General features: G+C 44.1%; 1 protein-coding gene and 1 long non-coding RNA gene across 2 annotated transcripts; one reads left to right on the forward strand and one right to left on the reverse strand.

Moving 5' to 3' along the window:
- Positions 1 to 5,333: 5,333 nt before the first annotated feature.
- Positions 5,334 to 7,657, reverse strand: LOC114875867 (homeobox protein Nkx-2.5-like). Its single transcript, XM_029186659.2, has 3 exons — positions 6,863 to 7,657; positions 6,677 to 6,765; positions 5,334 to 6,557 (listed from the first exon to the last, which is right to left on the reverse strand). The coding sequence occupies exons 1-3, from the start codon at positions 7,155 to 7,157 to the stop codon at positions 5,835 to 5,837; spliced, it is 1,107 nt and encodes a 368-aa protein (XP_029042492.1). The 5' UTR covers positions 7,158 to 7,657; the 3' UTR covers positions 5,334 to 5,834.
- Positions 7,658 to 21,049: 13,392 nt separating this feature from the next.
- LOC123988400 lies at positions 21,050 to 22,417 on the forward strand. Its single transcript, XR_006830005.1, has 3 exons — positions 21,050 to 21,383; positions 21,723 to 21,919; positions 22,359 to 22,417. It is a non-coding gene; the product is annotated as an uncharacterized LOC123988400 (long non-coding RNA).
- Position 22,418: the final 1 nt, after the last annotated feature.

Here is a 22,418-nt window from a genome sequence, read left to right on the forward strand (position 1 = left end):
CCCCGCTATCTCCCCCTTCTATGCCAGCCACCCCCACCAGCTCAAACATCCCTCCACTCTCTGGCTCTCGTCGATCACGACTTACGACCATTCTTCTTCCTCTTTCCGATCCTTTTTCGATCTTCAGGACACGGTTTTTCACGCGTCTCTTCGCTGCTCCTTAACCCCCTAACTAGATGACTTAAATTGATCCTTCCAGATGAATGGTTGAACTTTTCTGATGGAATTAGCCCTCACTGGAAGCTCTCCAACACGTCCATTGTAGATTTATTAATCTATGTTTGACAATGTGTTAATTGTGTTTGATTTTGTCTGTAAATTAAGGGTGTTAATGAATTTTACACTGAAAATAATTAATAAGAATTATTCACGCGTTGATTTGTCATTTTCTTCTATCTTTTTTTAAATTGTACACCCTTTTACACTTCGTGTTTCTAACTTACCCCTTGCTGAATTCACCCCTTTCGCTGCAGCTTGAAACTCTCGACGATTACGCTTCCGTCGTCTCGAGCGGAATACGCTTGGCAGAAATTCGAGTTTCGCGGGTCGTTGCGTAGGTGGAGCTTGAAACGAAGTCCAGGCTGGACGCGGATGCTCGGCGACGCTTCCGTCACGACGCAAGCCTCGCCCTACAACCAATCCACGACACTCTCCGCGTCGTCGCTTTTACCATCGAGCCAATCCACGGTTCCTAGAAGCTCTGTCGGCTTCGTAGCGACGCGTTACCAGATCAGAGGGGGATCCTCCGTTGACTTTTTTCCGGCTAGCGACGACGAGGGGTGGCAGTCGCGAAGGGTTGCGATCGGACGAACCTTTCGCAAAAGGAGCTCTACTTCCAGAAAGTACCCCTTGCGTGAAACGATTCGGGGAAATTTTGATGATGCTTCAACCATGTAACTGCTCGAAGTTGCAGATGTGTTAGAATTTCAATTTGAAATCATTTGAAATTCAATGCTCTCGAAATTAAGATGTTCATTTTAGAAGATGAGTCAACTTGTCGTTGGAGTCAAATGAACAAAATTTTATTGAAAGGATTTTGGCTTCATAAATTTCCCTTCTTTCTGTTACATTTTTCATCATAACTTGTCTGATTAGGAACAATCTACTTAGAGAATTTTAACAATCATGGAAGGAAACATAAGTAGAATAAAAATTGATCGTTTAAGTAACTTCGAGAACTAGCTCTTCAGCAATTTAACAGTAGTTCCCTTTGAATTCTGTCGAATACTTTGAAAAAGTTCCTCTGACATCCAGTTGTACGTACTTCGTCTCGTATCGAGTCGAGAGAAGCAACGTGGTGCATATATAGGGTGTGCTTTACATAACAATCGCCGCTAAAGACTTGCAGCATTGTCCGCCACGTGCTGTCAGCCGAGTTCCTATGGCGGTTTAATTAAGTGTGAACCACAGGAGCGTGGATCACGCCTCACTTGATCCGATGATGGCCTCGTACGCGTTCCAGATATCGACGAGGAAATAATTCCACGTTCCTTTCGTGATATTTCTTGGAATTCCCTCGCTGTTACTTTTTCTGTCCACTGAAAACCATACAAGCGTGGAATTTTAGCATACTATATCAAGTTATTATCAAACAAATTATTGTTCAGAAATTAACAATCTACGGTCAACGCTTGAAAAGCGACACTCCCCAAGAATTCTTTCGCCAGATTCTCTCGCCAATACTGTTCGATCAGCAATTAACAGGTGGCGAGTAATCGAACCGGAAAAACGACGTCCGTCATTTCCCTATTACTCGATTCAGAACCATGAACACAGGATCGGAAAGAGAAGAAGGCCAACTGCGTGTTGAAAAGACGATCTCGAAGACGAGCAGAGGTTCGTGATCTTGAGCTGTCTTTTTCTCGATTCGATCTAATCAATAATAAATTATAGGGGGATGGCGGTACATCTTCTCCCCTAAAGCTAAGCCCTGACCCTCCCGCTCAATTGGTCGCAATTCTTAAAGACCTTAATTGGCGCGGAAAATTATACCTTATTTCAGTTACCCTCGAACGAGACCAGTTCTACCCCTCTACTCTTCGTCGTTGTACTTGCTTCGCGATTCGCTTTTCTTACGAGTTCGATTCCGCCACTCGGATATTTCTTTTTTTCACTCCCACCCCCGTATCGGCCACCCCTGTCTGAGAAATCGTTGAGAATACAGGGGCGATAGCTGGGACTCGACGATACTGGAGCCACTTTCGACTGGCCAGTCGTAACAATAACCGCTCTAAAATTGTTCTTTCTCTCTCGTGGTAAACTGACGAGTTGCTTTATAAATAGATGGAGCTGATCGAGACGCGCGATCGAGCCGTCGGATCGAGAGAAAATTCGACGGTGCATGCTCTTAATTCTTTTACTTATCAAAACGTGTATATACGGTCTTGAACGGTGGACGCTCAGGTATCAAGAACGTATATGTACGTCTTTGAATATTGAATCCTCGGATAGGAGAGGTAAAGATAAATTGCTTCTGCTTTTCTCGCTGATAGAGTCGAGACAGGGATCGAGAAGCAAAATATAGTTGAAACGGTTCCTCGAAGATCGACAGGAAATTTGTGGGCGAGGGTAACTGGCATTTTCGACGACATGAACGAAAGTAACGAACATCGGGGGGCGAAAGAGCCGCGAGCGGTGCGTGTGCTCTATGGGCGGGCATAAGAATATAAAAACAAGAAGACCGGATGACTGCTAACTGTTTGTTAGTCTTGGGTTTTAAAGTCCGCACGTCTGTCAGTTCAGAGATGTAATATTAGTGCTTAGTATACGCTGCCGCCACCGCTCTCGCTCATTTACTTCTTCCTCTCCTTTCATCCTCACTCCTTTGCGTTTACCTTTGAGTCCTGCCTTTTATTCTTCGATCTTTTGCTGTTCATTCAATCCTACGCCGCGATCCCGACTATAAAAACCAGATTTCTTTCGATACTGTTTGGATTAACTCGTGCAGCTTCCTTTCTTTTGCTTCTTAACTATTTTTTCATTAATTTTGAAGAACAGGGATAGGTCAGTCATAAATCAGACGTACGCAAAGTCTATGCAAATATGGATGGTTAAATTAATTAAACAGGAAGGTTTCATAATTAAATTGTTAATTATGTCAGTTGAATTTAAGTGGCGGTAGAAGTTGAGATAAATTTCAGCCGAGAAATCGGAACACGTTCTATATTGCTTGTTAGACGAGTTGATTGCTGTACCTTGCTGAGATGACAGCAGAAATTTCTGTTCTTTTAATGGTTCCGGTAGTTTGTGGATAGGCTGGTTTATTGGTACTATTTTCAGACGTTTATAGTAAGACGATTCTAGCATTAATGAGGATTTCAAAGGCGAATGACAGCTAAGCTATTTCGGATTGCGAATAGTTTACTTCAGTGTCCAATTAACATTCGAGATATCAGCTTATATTGTGGAATGTTTAAATTAAAAATAATTGCACTTGTATTTCAAAAAATTATAGCCGCATATTTATATCTATAAAAATTTAGTGTTTAATAAATATGATATTGGAAGGTCCTCTTTCTGAATTCAAAACATAGAGTGCAGTAGAATATGAACGGTATTGGGGAAACTTAAACAGAAGACTTCTCTACTGTAGATAAAGTGGACCTTCGACCATATTTCCAGCAGAAAACGTAGAATTCTCTAAAGCAGGGTTCTACTCTATCTTCTGTAGATATAAGAAATAGTTCTATTTAGGTTTTAAAAATTATTCTAAAAAAGGTTGTAAAAGAAATTGATAAAATTTTACCCCTGTCTTCATTAAAACATTATACCTTCAGATGAAGTATATCAATTATATATTTTCTACAATAATTTGAATGTAAACCTCATTACTATAATTAGTAGCTCATGTCATATTGCTCATCTTTGACGTGCATTCATAGTTCAGTACGTCACGATCTAACTTAGTAACAAAATATAATTAATCACTTAATTAAGAATTCGAAATTGATTCATCAGTAATTAATAATCCAACTTTGTCAACACTTTACGTAATCAAAATGAAATCAATTAAAAACAATTTTAAGCACTTAATGAAGTCATCATAATACAATGCATTGATTTGAAGTCTAAAAAAAAAAAGAGGTATGGCCGACACGGGGTGATTAATGAGCGCCGGAAAGACAGGGTCGTCTCTAAATAAATCCAAACGATCTGCGTACAATTTTATGCATATGCACTCGTGTCTCTATTTGCACAGCATCGGCCTTTACTGTCCCATGATGGTTCCTTTTCGCTTGCAAGCAAATAAGATCGTGTTTCAGCGTTGAACGTCCGGTGATTGATTATGCGAATACACGATATCCTAATGGGGCTTTTAGAATTCGAGCTAAATAGCCGTTGGAGAAATTCCGTTTTATGCATTTAATTGCAGTGCAATTAGTTGCAATCAATTACTGTTAAATAATGCAGCTACCAATTGCAGCAATTAGAAATCATTAGTACGTTCATAAATCATGTCAGAAGCCCCTAAAATTTAGCGATTAATAACAGCGACCTTATCACCCCGTATGATCGGCACGTAGCTGAAATTAACGCTTAGTTGGAGGTCGTTGTAACCGGTGGCTCGCATCTGGATCTCGTCGAGAGAGTAAAACGGGCCAGATCACGAGGAACAAGTGCTGGCAGGTGCGTGCAGGTGCACAGAGGCGGAGCGTTTCCCGTTCGAAGGGTGGTCTGCGGTGAAGGTGAGAGCGTATGGGAAAGCCACGTGAATCCCCCGTTCTCTCCCTGCTATCAGCAGCGACATTTTTATCAGCTTGTTCCCATGGTCCTTTATGGCAGCGGTAGCACCATGAACAACGATTACGCCGACGTTGAATCGTCTATGTGAAGGCACTTGACTGCCAGATGACCCGTCGTGCTCGCGCGATAACCTAAAAGGCACCCATGGCTTCGCTCAAGCTGTCAGAACTCACCTATTTATAAATGCCATTTCGCCATATTTTCGGTTTTATCGAGCTGACCGTCTTGCGGCGGATTTCCACGACGGAAAAGCCGCATACGAGAGGAAAGTAATGGGTTAAGTTAAAATAAAGAAAGAAATTCAAGGATTTGAAATTAGCGCGAATTTAATAGAGGGATTTGAAGGGAATTTAAGGAAAATTGGAGATTTTGCTTAAATCCAATACTACAAATAATAGGAAACGTAATTTTCTTTGTAAATTATTAATACTTTATTGTCACATTGTTTATTTGTGTCTCGAATCGTGCACATGAATGGAAGATGACAATACAATGAGATCGCAATTGTTCGATCGGAAACATCAGAATAAACGTTCACGAATAGAATTAGTGAAGAGAAAAAAGAACTCTGGTGTTTCCGCAAAGGCCACTTGAAGCAATTTCCGTTCGGGCCTCTTGAGCGGTGCGTTACTATTTCGAAGAGGGTAACTTATCTAACTAAAAGAGAGAAAACAAAAAAATATATATATATAAAACACAGCTGCCAATCGGCCTTAACTTCTAACTATCTCGAACTTAAAGCTATCGAATCGCGATGATTAAAAGTTACACCTTAAATGATTATTCTTTGGCTACCTGCTTTGGTAACGTCGCTCTCCCTTTCATAATTCAAATATTTGAGATTTCCAGCTATAAATTGTACTTTTTTGGGAAAATTTATGATAGTAGCTTATTAATACGATATTAAATTTCTGATATTATTAATCACAACTGATGAAATCTCAAACATTGACAATTTCATTTAATTGAAACAATTTGCACATTCATGATTTTTATATAAATGAGAAGGATATGAATGTAAAAATTTCTAAAGAATATAACGAACATTGAATTATCGACACAAGAGTTCAGAGGTACCAAATTTTTGGACCCTACCATAGTCGCTGCAAATTTTGATCCATGGGCACCTGTTCCATGTAATTTACGTATTGCATCTGATAATTAGCTGGTCCCAGATAATTCGAGTACCCATAGTCGCTGCTGGTCACGTCCATTATCGGTCTTCCGTCGCAGATCATCGGTTTCGTATCCGTCGGGATGTTCTTCAGATCCGGAAATGGCGACACCTCGTTGCCATTTTCGTTCGCCTTATATTCCGTCTTGATCTGTCTGTGACAATCGTGAACACTAGGTCGAGGGTAGGTTTGCATTTCGCTGTTCAAGTTCGATTTTCCGCACAGCTCGGGGGTTATTTCCGGTTTGAACTCGGGACTTATGTTCGCGTCGCCATTCGTCGGCCTGAATTCAGAACTGAGACGAATATCGTTCATCCTGAAGTCCGGTTGCATGGAAACGCTCAAATCTGGCCTGATGTTTGACCAATAAGGAGGGTTGTAGGGCTCTTGCAAATTTGGCTTTCCGTCTTTAATTAATACTGGCACGTGGATTTTCTTCAGGGATTGATTTTTCATATTTTGGGCTTGTAGTTTCTCCGCGTCTTCCAATCTGGCTCTTTTGTTCTTGTATCGGCGATTTTGGAACCAGATCTTCACCTGGGTGCTGGTTAGTTTTAACGTCTGGGCTAGGAGCTCTCTTTCTGGGGCACTTAGGTACCTTTGCTGCTTGAATCGTTGCTCCAATTCATAAACTTGTGTCTGTAATGAATCGTGAGAAATTTTGAATGATAATGGGGCTGGTTATTGAGTTCTTTTGGTGAACAATGATTTTATTCAGACAGAGTGACAAATTTTTTAAACATTCCCAAAAAATTTACCTGTGAGAACAGCACCCTTGGCTTCCGCTTGGTCCTCTTCCCAGACTGGCTCTTCCTCAGCTCCGTCTTGCTCGAAGTAACTACGTTACCTAAAAAACAACCCCCAGCGCCATATTACCTTCACCACTCGAGAACCCCTTGAAAAGAAAACACCGCTCCTCATAAAACAGGACAAATTTCACCTACCATCCTCTGTAACCGACGATTCTGGATACGGTTGAGACATCTGAGTCAACTGGTGAACATGACTCAAGTCCGGGTAATGAGGATAATTCGGCATCGATTGTTCTTTGAATTTCTCCACATCCCAATTGTTCTCCGGCACGATATTGTAACCGTAATAGTCCTGAGGCATGTGTTGCTGTTGGATCTGGTGTTGATGATGAGGCGGAGGGTAGCAATCCATGATGCCGAGTTGCTGATCCTCGCTGAGAATATCGCGGACGCTGAAGGGTGTTCCGGAGATCGAGGAAGACAACATTTTAATGCATCCTCGAGGATTGTTCGCGTTCGAACTTCACTTTTACAAAATGGTATCCTTGAAACAGTAACACTGTCACTCTTAGAATACACTGACAAATTATTTCGATGAACGAGGAATTAATCGAAGTATCCAAATATCCAAGGTACCAACGATTTATGGGTAATAATCTTCGATCTTCGACACAAAGGACGACACTGAGAATTTAATAATCCTGGCACTTTACGACGCGGTCATCGAAGAACAGTTGTAAGTAAAAATCGTAAAATGAACACTCGAAGAGACCTGTTCCTTGAGAATCGAAACAGTTGTCAGTCGAGGGTTAATCGCACTCGAAACGTCATAAAAGGGGGACGTAAACGCGGCACGAACAGCATGGAGAAACTATAAAATCCAAGTGAGCTCGTTACGAACCGATGTTGACACACGTTCGTCTCGTTTCACGAATTACAACAGTTTAAATGTCAAGCGAGATCCAATCTGGCAGGGGATGGTCACGGTTGAACGGTCAGGCCGGAGGACAGACGTATAATGTGACTTGGTCTTCCGAGGGAGTCAAGTGTTGGTCTCGTGGTACACTGGGACACCACCACCAATCATCTCTGAATATGTGTGTGCGTTCGTGGCGGTGTTCCAGACCGGAGATTTTTACCAGCACACCCACGCCACGATCAGCCTGTCAAGCGCCACAAGCACGGCTTCTACGGGGTGGTCGTACCACCGATTTTCTGATTGGAGATTTTAATTTCTCTCCTCAGCTAGGAGACATTTTTGGAGCTGATTGTATTTTAGATTCGACGTAAGACAGATTTTTTGAAGGATGCTAATAAGTGCATCTCTGGGGTGGTTTCTGGAAGTTTAGGGGGTAGATTGAGCTCTTAATTAAAATTATTATCATTTAAAAGGAGAAATCAATATAGTATTTGGGAGACTTGTTTTATTTTATTAACTGAGATAATGAATAGCATCTTAATGAATAAATAGTGCATATTTCACCATGATTTATAATTAATTTGACAAATTGCATGACTTTTTTCCTGCTGATCCACCGGACACACAGGGCATCGATCTATGGTTCACCCAAAAAAATCCAACTAACCTCGCGACGATAATAATTATGGTGATCGGAAATGCGGGGGGACGATTAAGGAGATGGCAAATCTGTTTTTGCCTCGGGACAGCCATAACGCGGTGAGTAACGTTGGGGCGGAGGAGAAGCCGGAAGACCCGCCTATGGCTGAACAACCGAACCAATCAAGTCATACCATGAACGATGCCTCTAAAATCGAGTAGCGATTAAATCCTGATTCATTTAATTACTTCCTTCTTTATAATTCCTCAAAGCAACCCTTCAATCTTTCTTAATTTAAGAAAATCGACATAGCTGAAGTAGAGATACTTTGTCAAACGATCAATTATTATTCGATTCTTTTAATTGATATTATAATGTGGGTGTTCTCGAAAGTAACAAGGGGATGACGTCTGTCAAGTTTTTGAAAATTAAAACACGTCGAGGGTGTCAAACGCGTCTTCGGTTTATCGGATCGCTCGCGTATTGGTTTCAGGGCGGGTAGGTTTCTCGAACGGGGTTAGAAACGAAAACAAAACAATCCATTTTTCTCGTCCGACGGCAGGACGAGATCCTCGGGGCCATTTCTCGACTCTGCAACATCGATGAGTCGAAAGTAACATATTCCAGACACGTCTTTCGAATCACGCTGACAGCCCTCGACGGCCGTCCGTGAAATTTGGAAAATCATCCCCTGTGTCTTTCAATTTCGCCTGGTTTCTCTCAATTTTAGCGTTATCTTTAATTTTCACTTAATATTTCCCAACTTCTTAATGAATTACAAAACATTTTATCTCTACGAGCAATCTGATATTTCGTGTTTATGAAATTAATTAACGAAACGATTTACAAAGAGGCCCATTCATTAAGATCCGCAAACTGCCGTAAGGTTTAGATCGACGAAGCTACGCGATGGAGATCGTGATTCGCAGCGCTTGTCAACTGACACGCGTGTTTATTATTCCTTGCGTATTCTCATTGAACGTGCACTTACAATTACACACGCACGAGCGGGTGAGTCGCGTGCGTAAATGCGTGGTCGTGCGGGTGCGTGGTAGGCGCCAAGAGATACCGAGGCGCCTTCTTAATTGTGGGAAAGCGGCGCCGGCGTCTGGAGGGCCAGCGTCGTGTGAAGGCGCCGCTCCAGAGATCTTTGATTTTTAAACAATTCCTTTGCTTTTCGGCATGTACGTTTCCTTCATTCTGAAGATTCTGGAAAATGTCCACCGTACCTCGGTACCATTTTCACTTTTCTTCTCCCTCTTGTCGGTAAAAAATAAGTATTCAAAAGGGGATGAAAATTAAATTGAAGTGCCTAGTATTTTCAACTACGTTCAAACTCGGATACTCCAAAAATTAATTATTCTCACGCTATGGTCCTAGTCTGGAAAATGGCAAAAAGGATCACGAGCACTTCCTTCCTCTCGCGACACCGCTGTGATCCAGCGTGTAACGAAAGCGTGCAATCGAGCCTACGGTATGTCTGTGATGCAATGTGGTGTCCAGTTGCAACACGGACGGTCCGTGTTCGCTGTACAAAAGGGCCCTTTGTGCCGTTTACTCGCGTCTAAATAGCCGCTGCATGCGGCCTCGGATGCCCTATCCGTGTTTATAGAAAAAATCCCATGGCGCACGGTAGAGTATCTTCTGGCTGGACTCGTGGGGGGTCAGATGCCGCCCATGACGGGCCGCGTTTCCAGGATCTGTTCTTTCTCTCCTTCGAACGCTCTTCTTTGTGCGACCTTGTTCCAGACAATGCATGTGATCGATCCGACCGGAAGTTCACTGTTACATGGAGGGATTGTGCAAATTTTCACTGCAGGTCCTTCCATGATGACGTATACTTTATTTTTTAAGTGTAACTGTTATCGTTTCATTTCTTATTTATGTTTTATGTACTTTTACTGTTCCGAGTTTCTTTTAACCTCGTGGATCCTCGCATTATTTTTGTATTAGAAATGATTTTAGTAGGAGAAAGAATGCGATGGGTACAGGGAGGAATAAGTGGGCGAGGGATTATCGAGAAACCGAGGCAGAAAGTTTCTGGCAAATGTAACGTGTTTTTGGTTGCAACGCAGAAAATAAAACGAAGGATGCGACCGTCTAGACATCCAGATCCACGCAATTGTCTGGACCACTCGTGAGAAAACGACGAAAGTCATCCCAGCTCGCCTAAGTGCAGAAATGCGCTTTCGAACTGTCCTCTTTCGACACAATGCCCACACGCTGCCGTGTCTCCTCTCTTCGAACATCCTGTCTCCATTTTAGTCTGCGTTTCTTCCTTCGTTCTTCTTCATAGTTGTGGGACCTAGGTCCTTTGCAATTTTATGGTTCTTTTCAAGGATTTCAAAAAAAAAAAACAGTATACGTTTATTAAAACAGAATAAGTTTATTTCTTTCATTACAAGTTGTAGGATAATTTTCCTAATGAACTCTTGAATCAGTCAAAGACATGCTGTAAGTTTATATAATGGTAGAGGGAAAATTGGATGTTCATCAGAACGCCACTTTGTCGATGTTTCCATGAGAAAAAAGGTCTGTAATTTTGAAGTGGCCGGAACACCGAGGTCTCGTTAATAAATTTCACGTCTAATGCCGACACGTTCCGAGCGTTTCTTTTTGTGGGAAAAAAAGAAAAGCGTGTCTATGGGAGCACTTGGAGATAACTTTGATCCTTGAATTACTTTGCTGGAACTTTGTGTCAACAAACATCGATAGTTTTTAGCTCTAGGATGTACACTTCGGTCCTCCGAAAGGGGTCTTCGATGCTTCGAATGAGTATTGACCTAAGCCCTAAGCTCTTTCATTATGAAGCAATTTCATTTGCAATTAGTTTACTGAATGTTGATGATAAAGAAATCTATCTTATCAATTTTAGGTACAGTAGAAAATCTAAGAGTAGGTTTCATTTTTTTTAAACTGGCGTGGGAGGCTTATCTACTGCCGGAGAATCGATTGGTAAGTCGGTAGGCAACTTCTGCTGTTTTCTAACAGATGACTCCACTGGTTCACTATGTTTTAAAAAATCGATTACCCCCTATGGGCGGGGGGATGTAGAATACGCCCATAGTATCCCTGCTTGTCGTAAAAGGCGACTAAAAGGGCGCGTCTTTGCCACCGTTAATCAATTTTAATTTCATATTTTTAATTTTGATCACGTAAAAAATCGATCGGTGAGGTATTGAGTAGTTTGAACCACTTTTAAAGAGATGGCGCAATGGTCGAATTTGAAACTACTTTTTAGGGGTGATTTATTTAATTTGAAAACCAATTATAAAATGTAAAAATTAAGATTTCTAAATTTTCGACGTCTAAAGACAAACTGATAAGAGACGACCGAAAACCTGGGGGAGGGAATCCTGCGAGAAGGACCCAGAATCCGGGAACCGGAAAGGGGTGAGCAAGAAACCCAGGAAATAAATAAATAATTTATCAATTTTTTAAAAAGTATTCCTTTCACAGTTGTGAAAAGATTCTTATTGTCTGCAAATGAATTTCGTATCCAGAAAAGGGTGTCCCATAAATAAGAAAGGGGTGGTGTGATCCGGTGAAATTCAATAAGCATGATTATCGTGAAGAAAAACGATCGAGCTCGGAGTTTCGGGTCAGAGAAGGGATCGTTAACGGGGAAAATGTTCGCGGCGATATCTCAATCGAGCCCGGTGGTTATCGGACACGTTAATGAATTTCCAAAGGGGGACCATGAATCGATGTATTACGAAATTAGTCGGGACCTTGGTCGGTTCCAGGTCTGACCGTCCTAGAAAAAGTCGGGCCAAGCGTTTCGGTGCCTCATAAATCACGAAAAATAAGCTAGAAAAGGGAACAAAAAGTTGGAAGGTTGTTCTGGAGAATAGAAGATTAACATTCTACGCTGTTCTGTCTCTCTGTCATCAGAAGGGAGATTGCGAACACCTTTCTTTCGTTCAATAATTAAGAAACCCCCTGTGCAATTTATGAAGGTGTCTTTCAGGTGATTAACCCTTTGATGATAGGGCGCTTTTGAATATTCTCCGCTTAACCCTTACGATGTTTTTCATTCTCAAGTGTATTAGCATTAATTATTTATAAATTCATCACAAATATTTGTCACGTTTCAAATTTTTCAAATTCAATCAAGATAGGAGCTCCTAATGAAACGATGATCTGCCAAATAGCTCAATCATCTCGTCACGTTTTCAAACGAATGAAAAACTCAAACGAAATTCTCAAAAGGGTTGAGCGGATGAACGAATCGTCGAATTCCTCGGGTAGAAGACAGGCTCCTCTGTCGGGATCGTCATTATCTTGATATCTCAGCTGGTAGCATCGGCGATGCTTTTTGTTTTGGACAGCGCGTCGTGTGCACCAGGGGGTAGGCCCAGGGTGGTCCAATTTGTCTGCCGGTTCGATATTGTTACGAGCTCATCTTTAATAATACAGCCACGAAACGCTCATCCTCCTTCGACTTGTTTTTTAGATACCGATTCACTTTGTCGGTGTATAAAAACCTTTTTTATACAACGATTACGACATTCTAACGAAGGAGTGTGGGAGGGAATGAATTTGAAAAGTCGAAACGATGCATGAATTATGAAAAATTGTAAACGATTGGGAAATCGTTGATCGTTAATGTTGCTTCTCGAATGAAAATCAGATCGTTCTCAGCTTATCTGCCGGGCATTTCTTGACCCCTCGTTTATGGTTCACTGATTCTTCAAGAAACAATATTTTATTATTCTTAACAGAGATAAATTATGTTTAACGTCTTACGTGATACTTTTCTCCCCCTCCAAGGTTTCCTCTTTTATCGGGGAATCGTAAATTTTATATTGAATTCTGTTTAACCCTTTGCACTTGAGATAATTTTTCAAATTTAAATTAAAATAAAAATGACAGTGAAAGAACCTGAAATCGAAGGATCAATTTCTTCACCTTAATAATCGTCAATTAACCAATGTTCCCGGTCAAACTTGCCACCTGCGCAAGTTTTGACGTCAATTACCAGCAGATCACGTTCGTACGCGGTTTGATCGATCGATCCCGATATCTAATTCGATTTTTCTTCACGCTCCGCGCCGTTTCTTCCAAGTATCGTTTCCCGCTGGTGCAAGGAGGAAGTCGATCTATGATTAATCGACTCAAAGAACTCGTTTCGCTCGCGTTCGTAATCTGGAAACCGCTGTTGGCTCTCGGTCGAGATTGTTTTTGCCGTTCCCCATGCTCGTCCGCGTACTATGTAATTAACGTCTACCCAGCCGTAAGATTTGATTCGCATCATTTCGTGGTTTTCTTGCCGCTCGGTTACAAGCATTTCCTTCATCCATCGAGCCCTCTCTCGCGCCCCTTTCTCTTCCTATTAAATAGTTAATCGAGTTTCCGTTTCGTCGGTTCAGAACAAGACGTAGACGGAACATAAATCATCATCTACGAGGCGGATATAATAAAATTAAGTCTTAATTAGCATCTGCAGTATAGTGTTGTGGTGTTTGTGAAGGATGACGATGAAGTTTATTTCAATTTTATCTCTCTCAAACAACTGCTCTCTCGAAATAACGATGATCTTAGGTAATAACGAATTTGTAATTTCTCTTAAATAATACTTCGCACCGATCATCCCCTATTTTTCGAAAGGGTGATTCATGCGAGAGGAAGCGAAGAATCGCGACGACAGCGAAGGAAGAGCATCGACACGTTTTACGAGAGGTGTAGAAAGCTTTGAACAGGGATCGCGATTACGTAAATGCGGATAAGAGAGGGCAGAAAAGGGGTTAAAGTGGCAGGATGGGTGGCGAAGGACGGGGCAGCACGGTGGTTCGAGTTTGTGTGGCTCGTTTGTAGGCGATAACGCGTTATCTAAATAGTTTAGACATGAATTACACAAGCGGGAGTAAAACATTTATGTTTCATCACGGAGCCAGACCCGACGGGACCGTGACGCTCCATATCTGTCCGTTGTTAACCGACCGATTTCTTTTTCTCGCTCCCTCCAGCCAACTGGCCTTCTCCTTCTTTCTTTCCATTTTCCCTTTTTCTTTTTTTTCTTTCGTTTCAGCCCGAACGTTACAAATTGCTTATCGTCTCCGCGTTGGCAGCTCGTTGAATCGTCTTATCGCGTCGCTTGACCCCGTCTCGTCCACTCCGAGTTAGTTCTCGACTCGCCAGACTTCTTGACGATTCCGCTCGCTACGATCGCGAGCTATCGGAAATTGAGCTGAAATTAATTTTCGTGGAACTCTCGGGACGGTTTTTTTCGTTTCGTTCTTTGACCCGTTCCCGGGACGCGAGGGGGTGAGCCGAGATTGCGGTCGCCGGATAAGATTCGAGTATTTTGCTTCTGGTGTTATTGGAATCGTTTCGAAGGAAGATAAAAGAAATTGGGTCTGTAATTTATTGTCTCGTATATTTACGCCGTGTCAACTTCCAGCCTCGTGGCGTTACAAAATAACGGGGTAGCGATTGTGTGACGGGAATTGAAAGCGTAAGAAAATTAGTATTAGAAGAGGGAAGAATCGTAGGCGCTAATGGTTGAAGAATCTGGGCCTATGATTACGAATATGTTAAAAGGAAAGAATCATATTTAACTTGGACTATGTCTAACGAAACCGGAAAGAGGAAGTTCAAATTCATCTATGTCCTCATTTAAAAAAAAAAAATGAAATCAGAATCAAAGGCTCCACACCAGCAAATCTAATTAACAGTATAAATCACGATACTTACTCCGCAAGCTCGAACACCTAAGAATAAAAGAGTAGATGGAACGCGGTGATAGAGCGGATTGAACAAGGTATAAACAAAGGGAGGGAAGAAAGGAGGCTTTACTAATGGCACCGAGACGAGGGGTGTGCGTAGCCCTTGGGCCCAGAACGTGGCGGGACGTGAAAACATCTCCATTCCACGGGTCACGAGGGCCTTGGCTCGTGGAATTCATAAGAGAATAATGTCGGACGGTCGAAAATTAATTTAATTTGTACTAGAAACCGACGAGGAGAAAGAGTCGGTAAACGAGAGAAAGGAGAGAAGAGGATTGTTGGGAGAGGGAGAAGGAGGAAGGGTGCAGGGAAGTAGGTAGAAGGGAGAATAGGCCCGCGTTCTTGGTCGAGGGCGCAGGTTAGGGCAGCAGAGGAGAGAAGGGGTAAAATGGACCCCTGCTGGTTAATATATAGCGGGCCAGTTGGTTCGAAAGGCGCTGCTCTGTCTCCGCGGCGGACTCCTTAGCGGGGCACTGAAACTTTACCTCCCATAATTGATACGAATGTCTTTTCAGGCCGCGCTCGAACATCGCACGGCTATTTAGTAGAGCTCCGTTTCGTCGAGTCGGGCCTCGTTTCTCTTTCTCAATTCTTCTCTTTCCTTTCCTACGAACGATCCGACACGTCAATTATCAACGCGTCTCTGTTCACCGACTCGCGCGGCGCTCGCCACTTGACCCTTTCGGCAATTATCGACGCCGTGACGAATCTTCCCTTCTCTTGAAATTTCGATGCTGTAATTGTAAGGAAATTCGCGCGCGTTCCCTGAAGTACCCACGCGAATCGGAGGAGTATCCGCGAATCCGAACGCTGATCGAAACCTCTCGATAGACACGGCGAGGCTCGCTCGTGGCACGAAGAGGGCGATTCGCTCGCAGAAGAATTAATTAGTCGATCTCGCACGCTGGTGGGCCCGAAATCGTCGTTTCCGTACCGTCCTCAGCGCCGGTAGAACGAGCCTCGGGTAATTAGTAGGTACCTACCGATCAGCATCTGCAAGGTGAACGAGCATTACCATGCTTAATGAGTGGTGCACGGTCTGGCCGTGAATCTTGCGGCCGGTGTGCGGCTATTTCACCTCGGCCGTGTTTCTATCTCTACTCGATCGGATTCGTGAAGCGAGGATGACCTCGAGTCGCGCGAAAATTAGATCCTGTTCACCTCGAGACTCGTCGGAACGATTATAATCATCACCTGATAGGTAAATTAAAAAAATCAGCTAAAATTTTGAAACCCTTTCAAAATTCACCCTCGGAACGTCCATCGGTCTCCGATGTCGATTTTATCCTCGGTATCAGGCTGTTCGATCGTTATCGTCGAAACATCAGCTTCTTAGAAGAAGCTGCGAATAAAAGAATCGAGGGAAGAATAGAGGTGGGAGATCGTTGGTGAATCGAAGAGGGGGTAGTCGGCGCGTATAACTACCAGCGAGAGTCAGAACCCCGGCGAGATTACGATCTAAGTATCCCCAGAAACAAATGCCGAATGCAACTCGCCCATTGCCGTGGCCCTTTGTCGGCTCTGCGAGCGGTGCCCTGTTCCCGGTACCCAACACCTGCACCACCTTCGGACCCCACGATCTTCGTCGCGAAGCCACGCTCTCGGAAACGGACCGTGTGCGTGGCGTGGCCTGTCATACAGACCTGTTATTGATTGCTCAATACGAGAAAGCGGCGCAAACCGCGATCACCTCTCTTCTGCACACCTTTGCCATCCTCTCCCTTCCGCTTCTTTTTATTCTTCAGAGTTGCTGTTTCTTCTGTTCCTCTTCCTCGAAGAATTATGAGGATATTATTCGCGGCGCGGATAAGGTAGGATAGAGGGTGTTCAAAAATATTCTTATTAAAATTTAATATAAACAAATTATCAATATTATACTCGCTACCGTAGTATCATCATCGAGAGGCTAAACGACACGTGTGTCGCTAGTAAATCAAATTGGCATCCTCTAGAGTTCTCAAGTGGTTCTTTTCACCTCTCGAGTGGCTCTTTTACACTCGATTAAGGAAATGAAGCGCTCGAATTCTCGAGACTCTCGAAGAATACATCCAAGCAGGTGATTCACCCTCGGAAAAAAAAAGACGCATCACCGTTGACCTGCAGCGTCTTTGTACACGCCTCGAGAGAGCCAGCAGAGCTCGGATTCATGGGAAACTGTCGAATTTCGAAGAGTGTTTAATGAAATCGTGTCCACGACATTTCTTCGCGTGGGAGCTGCTGTTAGAGGCTGGAAAAATTTTCCGGACGACCGGTTTCGCGTTCACCAGCTCCTTAGGCAGTCTTGGACGCAGGTAGGACGAGGGGTTAGAACTGGACAATGGTTGGCAGCGGGAAGAGAAATGGTTTTTTAACTCGTCCCGATGCGACGACGTTTATTCCCGACCGGGTAATTTGTATTTTTTTCCCTCGCTATAGGGGGTGGAGCGGGAAAATTAAATTTTTTCGGCTCGAGACGAGACCGAGCGTCGTTTGTCATCGTTTAAATAATTCCCTTTGTTCGGGACGTTCTCTTCCTACTCCGTCCGAGTTGAAATATAAATTCTAGTTTGATCCTATTAACTCGGATATGCCCACCGTTTTATATATATTATATCCTATAGAAATATCCTTTTACTACGGTCACTTCACCCCTTAAATTTCGATCGAGGATCTATGATCTACCTAGACGATGCATAATACTTTATGGCACCTTTCAAATTTACGCCTCTAGTCTATTCCTCTGAAAAGATTCATACACATTCGAATGGTTTCACGCTCGCCATGCTGGATTCGTAATTTAATATCATAGTCGTGTGGCGTTTGCTCGCTGGAAGATCCATTCGCGTGCCAACGCTTCAGACGTTTCCTCGTTTGCATCGATTTCTCTGCAGGTTGGCACACTTCTCTTTACGACGGTGACCTCTGTGACCTGGAAGAATTCAGAGTCCTAGCTCTGCAAGATATTCGACTCGTACAGTCATCCAAAATTTGTTAAAAATTTTTATCATCAATATGTATCGATCGCTATCCATCCCTAATTTCACCGCCCCCGGAGGGCGAAAGAAGAACAGCCACCGTTTGCCACGAGGAAGGTCCACGGAGGATCGACGAAAAGGGTAAAATAGTTGGAAGCCGCGATGGCTCGTAGATTCAGCGAGGAAACGTGTCCTTGGCGATGGTAGCGTGTTCGCATAAACTCGGCCGGGTTCCTCCGTTCGGACACGGGTGGTTCTCTCGTGGTTGCCCACGTAGCAGCCACGTGAACAAAGGGTGGGATACACCTACATACGTTCTCATCACGGATTCGCCGGGACAAAACAAACCCGACACCGCGACGTGCCCCGGTTCGCTGTTCCTCGCGACGTTCGGGAGGGAAGGCTTGGTTCTGCGTCGCAACAGGGAGGACGGGATGGAAGCGGAGGAGGCGAAGGGAACGGGATCAGGGAACAACGGAAGAGGGTGAAGATGGAAGAGAGAGAAGGTAAAAGGGAGTCGAAGAGAGCGGAGTGGTTGGTGCTCCACACCGTGGTTGTATACCGAACTGAAAGATCTGCTCGTTCAGATAGCGGGGTGATCTGTGAGGCCCGGTGTGTGGTACCCCTTTCGCGAACTGCTGCACGCTTTCGCAAAAGGGGGCTGCGATCGAAAGGGGCCATCGAACGAAAGCAACGCCGGAGAAGGAGATCAAGAGACACGGTAGAACGAGGGAGGAGGAGGTAAGAGGTCTTGGTGGCGGAGGCGGAGTGTGTTGCAGCTAACGTAGCTTCACGGACCCTCCAAGGAGCCTCGGATTGAGACGTTGTGGCCTCTTTGTACCAGCCGTGATGCTTTCGGAGCACCGTATTTACGAGTAACGCCGTGTAACCGTGCGCTTGCCCGTCCACCGCCTTCCCTTCTTTCGTCTATCTTTCTTCATTCTATTATTCCGCCTCCATTCCGTCTTCGCCGGACGCTGCAGAACGCGGCGCATTTGAATTCGAAGAAAAAGTACGATCCACACGACACCGGGGACCGTAGGTCGTCCCTAGCTAAGAGGGGCATCCGAAACTCGCTTGGTTCGATAATAGACACATATTCCATCGCGTCCAATGAACAGGTATCTGGTTTTAGGATTCGAGGAAAACGTGAGACATTCGAATATTTTAAGAAACAATGACTTAACACCTTAAAATTGAAAATGCGTCATCGAATCAATCGAATCGAAACTCTGAAGATGATTCATTTCCTTAACTGACATGGATAAATCTGAAAGTCAGCTCGCGTTCTTCCTCGTCGAATCATTGGAAAAATATTCTGCGATTGAGATATCGTGTCTCATCAGCCTACCAAAAGGTGGTTATCAATCTATCTGGACGATCCGGGAAGGAAAATTGAAGATTGAGACATCGCCGGTTCGTTGTATCGGCCATGATGCCTTCGAGGCACCATATTTACGATCGCCGGTGAATAAACGAACGCTCGCGAACTCGCTTGCTCTCTCCTTGTCTCGAGTTCCCCTTTCGATGCTGGATCGGAGTCAGGCCTACGGCCACTAGATCGCGGCGCATTTGAATTCGAAGGAAATGTACGATCGGTTAGAGGCCGGGGAAGGACCGTAAGTCGTTCCATCGTGACGAAGAAACGAGGGCCCTGAAACGCTGCTTGACGCCGACGCTTCCCGGACTATGTCGGCGGTTTTTAATGCGCCCCCGTTCGAACGGAATAAATCGTCGGATCCACGGTGTACAACCGCGTACCGAGACCGCGATATCTAACGGTTAATTAATATGTTCTGCTTGTCAGTATCGACCGGTGTACACAGCTGCTCCCTTACTCTCCTCCTCCTCGCTCTTTTGCTCTCCTTCTTTCTACTGTAAATCTGTCGATATGAGAATTAATTTCGCGCACGATGCGGCTGGTAATATGTTTCGCGTTTGTAGCAGCGTGTCGATGAAGCTGATCGCGCGAGAACACCGAGTCGGTTTCTTTATTTCAATTTTTAATTACGATACCAGCTCCTTCGAACTTGTCCCGATCTAGTCGTCGAGGTTAAAACATACCGCGAGGGATGTCAACACAATTTTCCCAGGAGATAAAAGCGCTGCCCGGTTAACAAAACGATCCTGCCTCGGCTATCCGCCTGATACGAACCACAGCACCCTTTCGTACCCGGGAAAATTCCAAGAGGATTGCCGCCAATTAGCGCGTACCATCAGTCATTAAAACTCAGGATCAATCCGTTGGATCCACCTGTCCGAAAGCGAAACGGTGCTTATATCGAGAAGTAGAACGATCCCGGGACCCCGGGTTTAGGTCCTTTCCTCGGCTCCTATCTACACCATCGACCCTCCGTTCCAGATAAACGATCTCCATTGTCATTTGTTTGTCTAAGTTAGCGGATTAGAGCCAGTCATCCGCGTCAAAGACGACCGCCCGTGCGATCGGGCCGCGATATCGAAGATGGCAGAATGATCCGTTCACTGCTTCGGCCCACCCCTGAGCCGATCTCTTCTCCGCTGTTAAAAAGGGATTCACGCAGAAAGAATAATTAATCCTGCGCTGGCCCGGTACAGCGTTCCTGGTGCTTGTTCGTTTGTTGATCGTCGACGATGATTGGTCGACCGAGCCTGCCCGTCGTTACGTCCACCTGGATCACTGCTGGATTATGTCTCTGCCAGGTTAATTACGGCGACGGATTATTTTTGATATTTCTGATCCTCTTACAGGGAGTACTGTTTTTTTGATTGAATTCGGGGCTGTTGCGGAGAGGGTGTCTCTTAAGGGTTGTGATCAAGGAAGATAGAGATAAGGTAATTTTTTAACAGAAAAGATTTGAATTTAATCAGTTGCAATTAATCAATTGCCGCATTTATTGATTGGTAATGTTATTACATCCGATCCGATAATGATATCCTACTGATAAGGAAAATTTAATTGCTGCTTAAAATTCCTTACGCTGTGTACGCCGCACGCAAGGCCACATTTTGTTTCCAGCTGCAGGGTACAAAGTATCGAGCCGTATACGCAAGTGTTAATTTAATTGATCAAACCACTTATTCTGTACGTACAGAATATGTATCTGACGCGTAGTTATCAATTTCGCGCCGTCTTCGTAACAGTATCCGTACGTCGTTTACTACCGGCACCGATGTTTCCCTCCGATCTTGCCGGAAGATACCTGTTCTTTTTTCGGCCGATTTAACGATCCTCGCTGGCAGCGCGTATCTCGAGACAACAACCCTAAACAGCTAATAATCGTCATCGCGGGACGGTCATCAAAGTCGTCGAAACAGCAAAACCGACGAACGTTCGTTCGGAATGAAGTAATTACAGCCGTGCGAGGACGAAGTCGGTTTCTACCGTGGGCTCTTAATGGCAACGATAAAATAATTATTGACCAGGGCTGGCTACCGTTCAGCGCGAACATTGACACTCACGGAGACCGGTTGCCTGACTGTTTCGTTTCAGGTTGGACCTATTTTCCATTAACAGGGATTTACTGTTCGATCGGTTCGTTGAAAAATTCCGAACGAACGGAACGATCGTCGGAGCGGGAACGATTGATTCCCCTGTAAAAGTTATCTGGCCAATTACTCGTAATAACGCCGATCGGATTGTAAATCGACCTGCTTTTACCTGGAATTCCTTCCAGCTGGATCGACTCCCACTATATCGTCAACTTGTAGCGTATAATCTTTATCGACCCGATAGTAATCTCGATAAAGAGCTTAATGATTCTAAAGTGATAAAGTAAGGTAGTGGAATTTATTTCCTTTTATTCAACTTATTGGACGATCATCTTTTCAGATTGTGACATTAAATCGTCACCGTAACGCGAGGGCAAAAAGAGAAATGTCGACACTTTGCGATTTACTGTCACGTGGAAACGTATCCTACGAAAAGAGACGCGGGTCGTCGGTGCAGTCGTTGGACGTCTTCGTCCCTGGCCATGGTCGGGGAATTCGAGACTGTTACAATAGGGGGCGAGCCGCGGACAGGCTATGGTAATGCAGAATGTCATTTGTTAATTTAAATATCACGATAATTCAGTCTGCCTCTCTGTCCCGGCCAGCAGCCTCCTCTTCGTCCTTCTGGTATCCCCTGTAGGTCCAGTCTCCGAACCTACACCCACTTTCGTCCTCCCTTTTCTCGTCTCAACGTCTCCTCTGTCTTTGTCCGGCTGCCTCTTCACGCTCGTTCCTCGTCCTCTCGCGGAGCCATTCTTCTCTGCTCCTCCTTTTCGTTTCTCCGCGGCCAACTCATCCCCCGCTTTTATTTCACCGACCTTAGTCGGCCGCTTTAAAATTTCAAATTAGCTTCAATCGCATCGGCTGCGTGCCTCGTCCACGATGCAATTGGGCTTCCGTTCGGGTACCCAGTTTCGATAAGGATCATTGGCGTAGCGTTTCAAATTCCCAGCTGATTAGAAATATTTTTTTACAGGTGGCGCCTATGCACTCCTGCGTTTCGTGAGAAATAGAGACGAGGAATAAAGGGGTGAAG

The sequence above is a fragment of the Osmia bicornis genome, chromosome 13 (genome assembly GCF_907164935.1).
Source record: "Osmia bicornis bicornis chromosome 13, iOsmBic2.1, whole genome shotgun sequence".
In the NCBI taxonomy this organism is placed as follows: domain Eukaryota; kingdom Metazoa; phylum Arthropoda; class Insecta; order Hymenoptera; family Megachilidae; genus Osmia; species Osmia bicornis.

Coding starts and splice junctions, on each gene's coding strand:
- LOC114875867 (XM_029186659.2), bottom strand. CDS start 7,157: ATGTTGTCTTCCTCGATCTCCGGAACACCCTTCAGCGTCCGCGATATT. Junction 6,766..6,862: donor ATCGTCGGTTACAGAGGATG/GTAGGTGAAATT, acceptor GTTGTTTTTTAG/GTAACGTAGTTACTTCGAGC. Junction 6,558..6,676: donor CAAGGGTGCTGTTCTCACAG/GTAAATTTTTTG, acceptor GATTCATTACAG/ACACAAGTTTATGAATTGGA.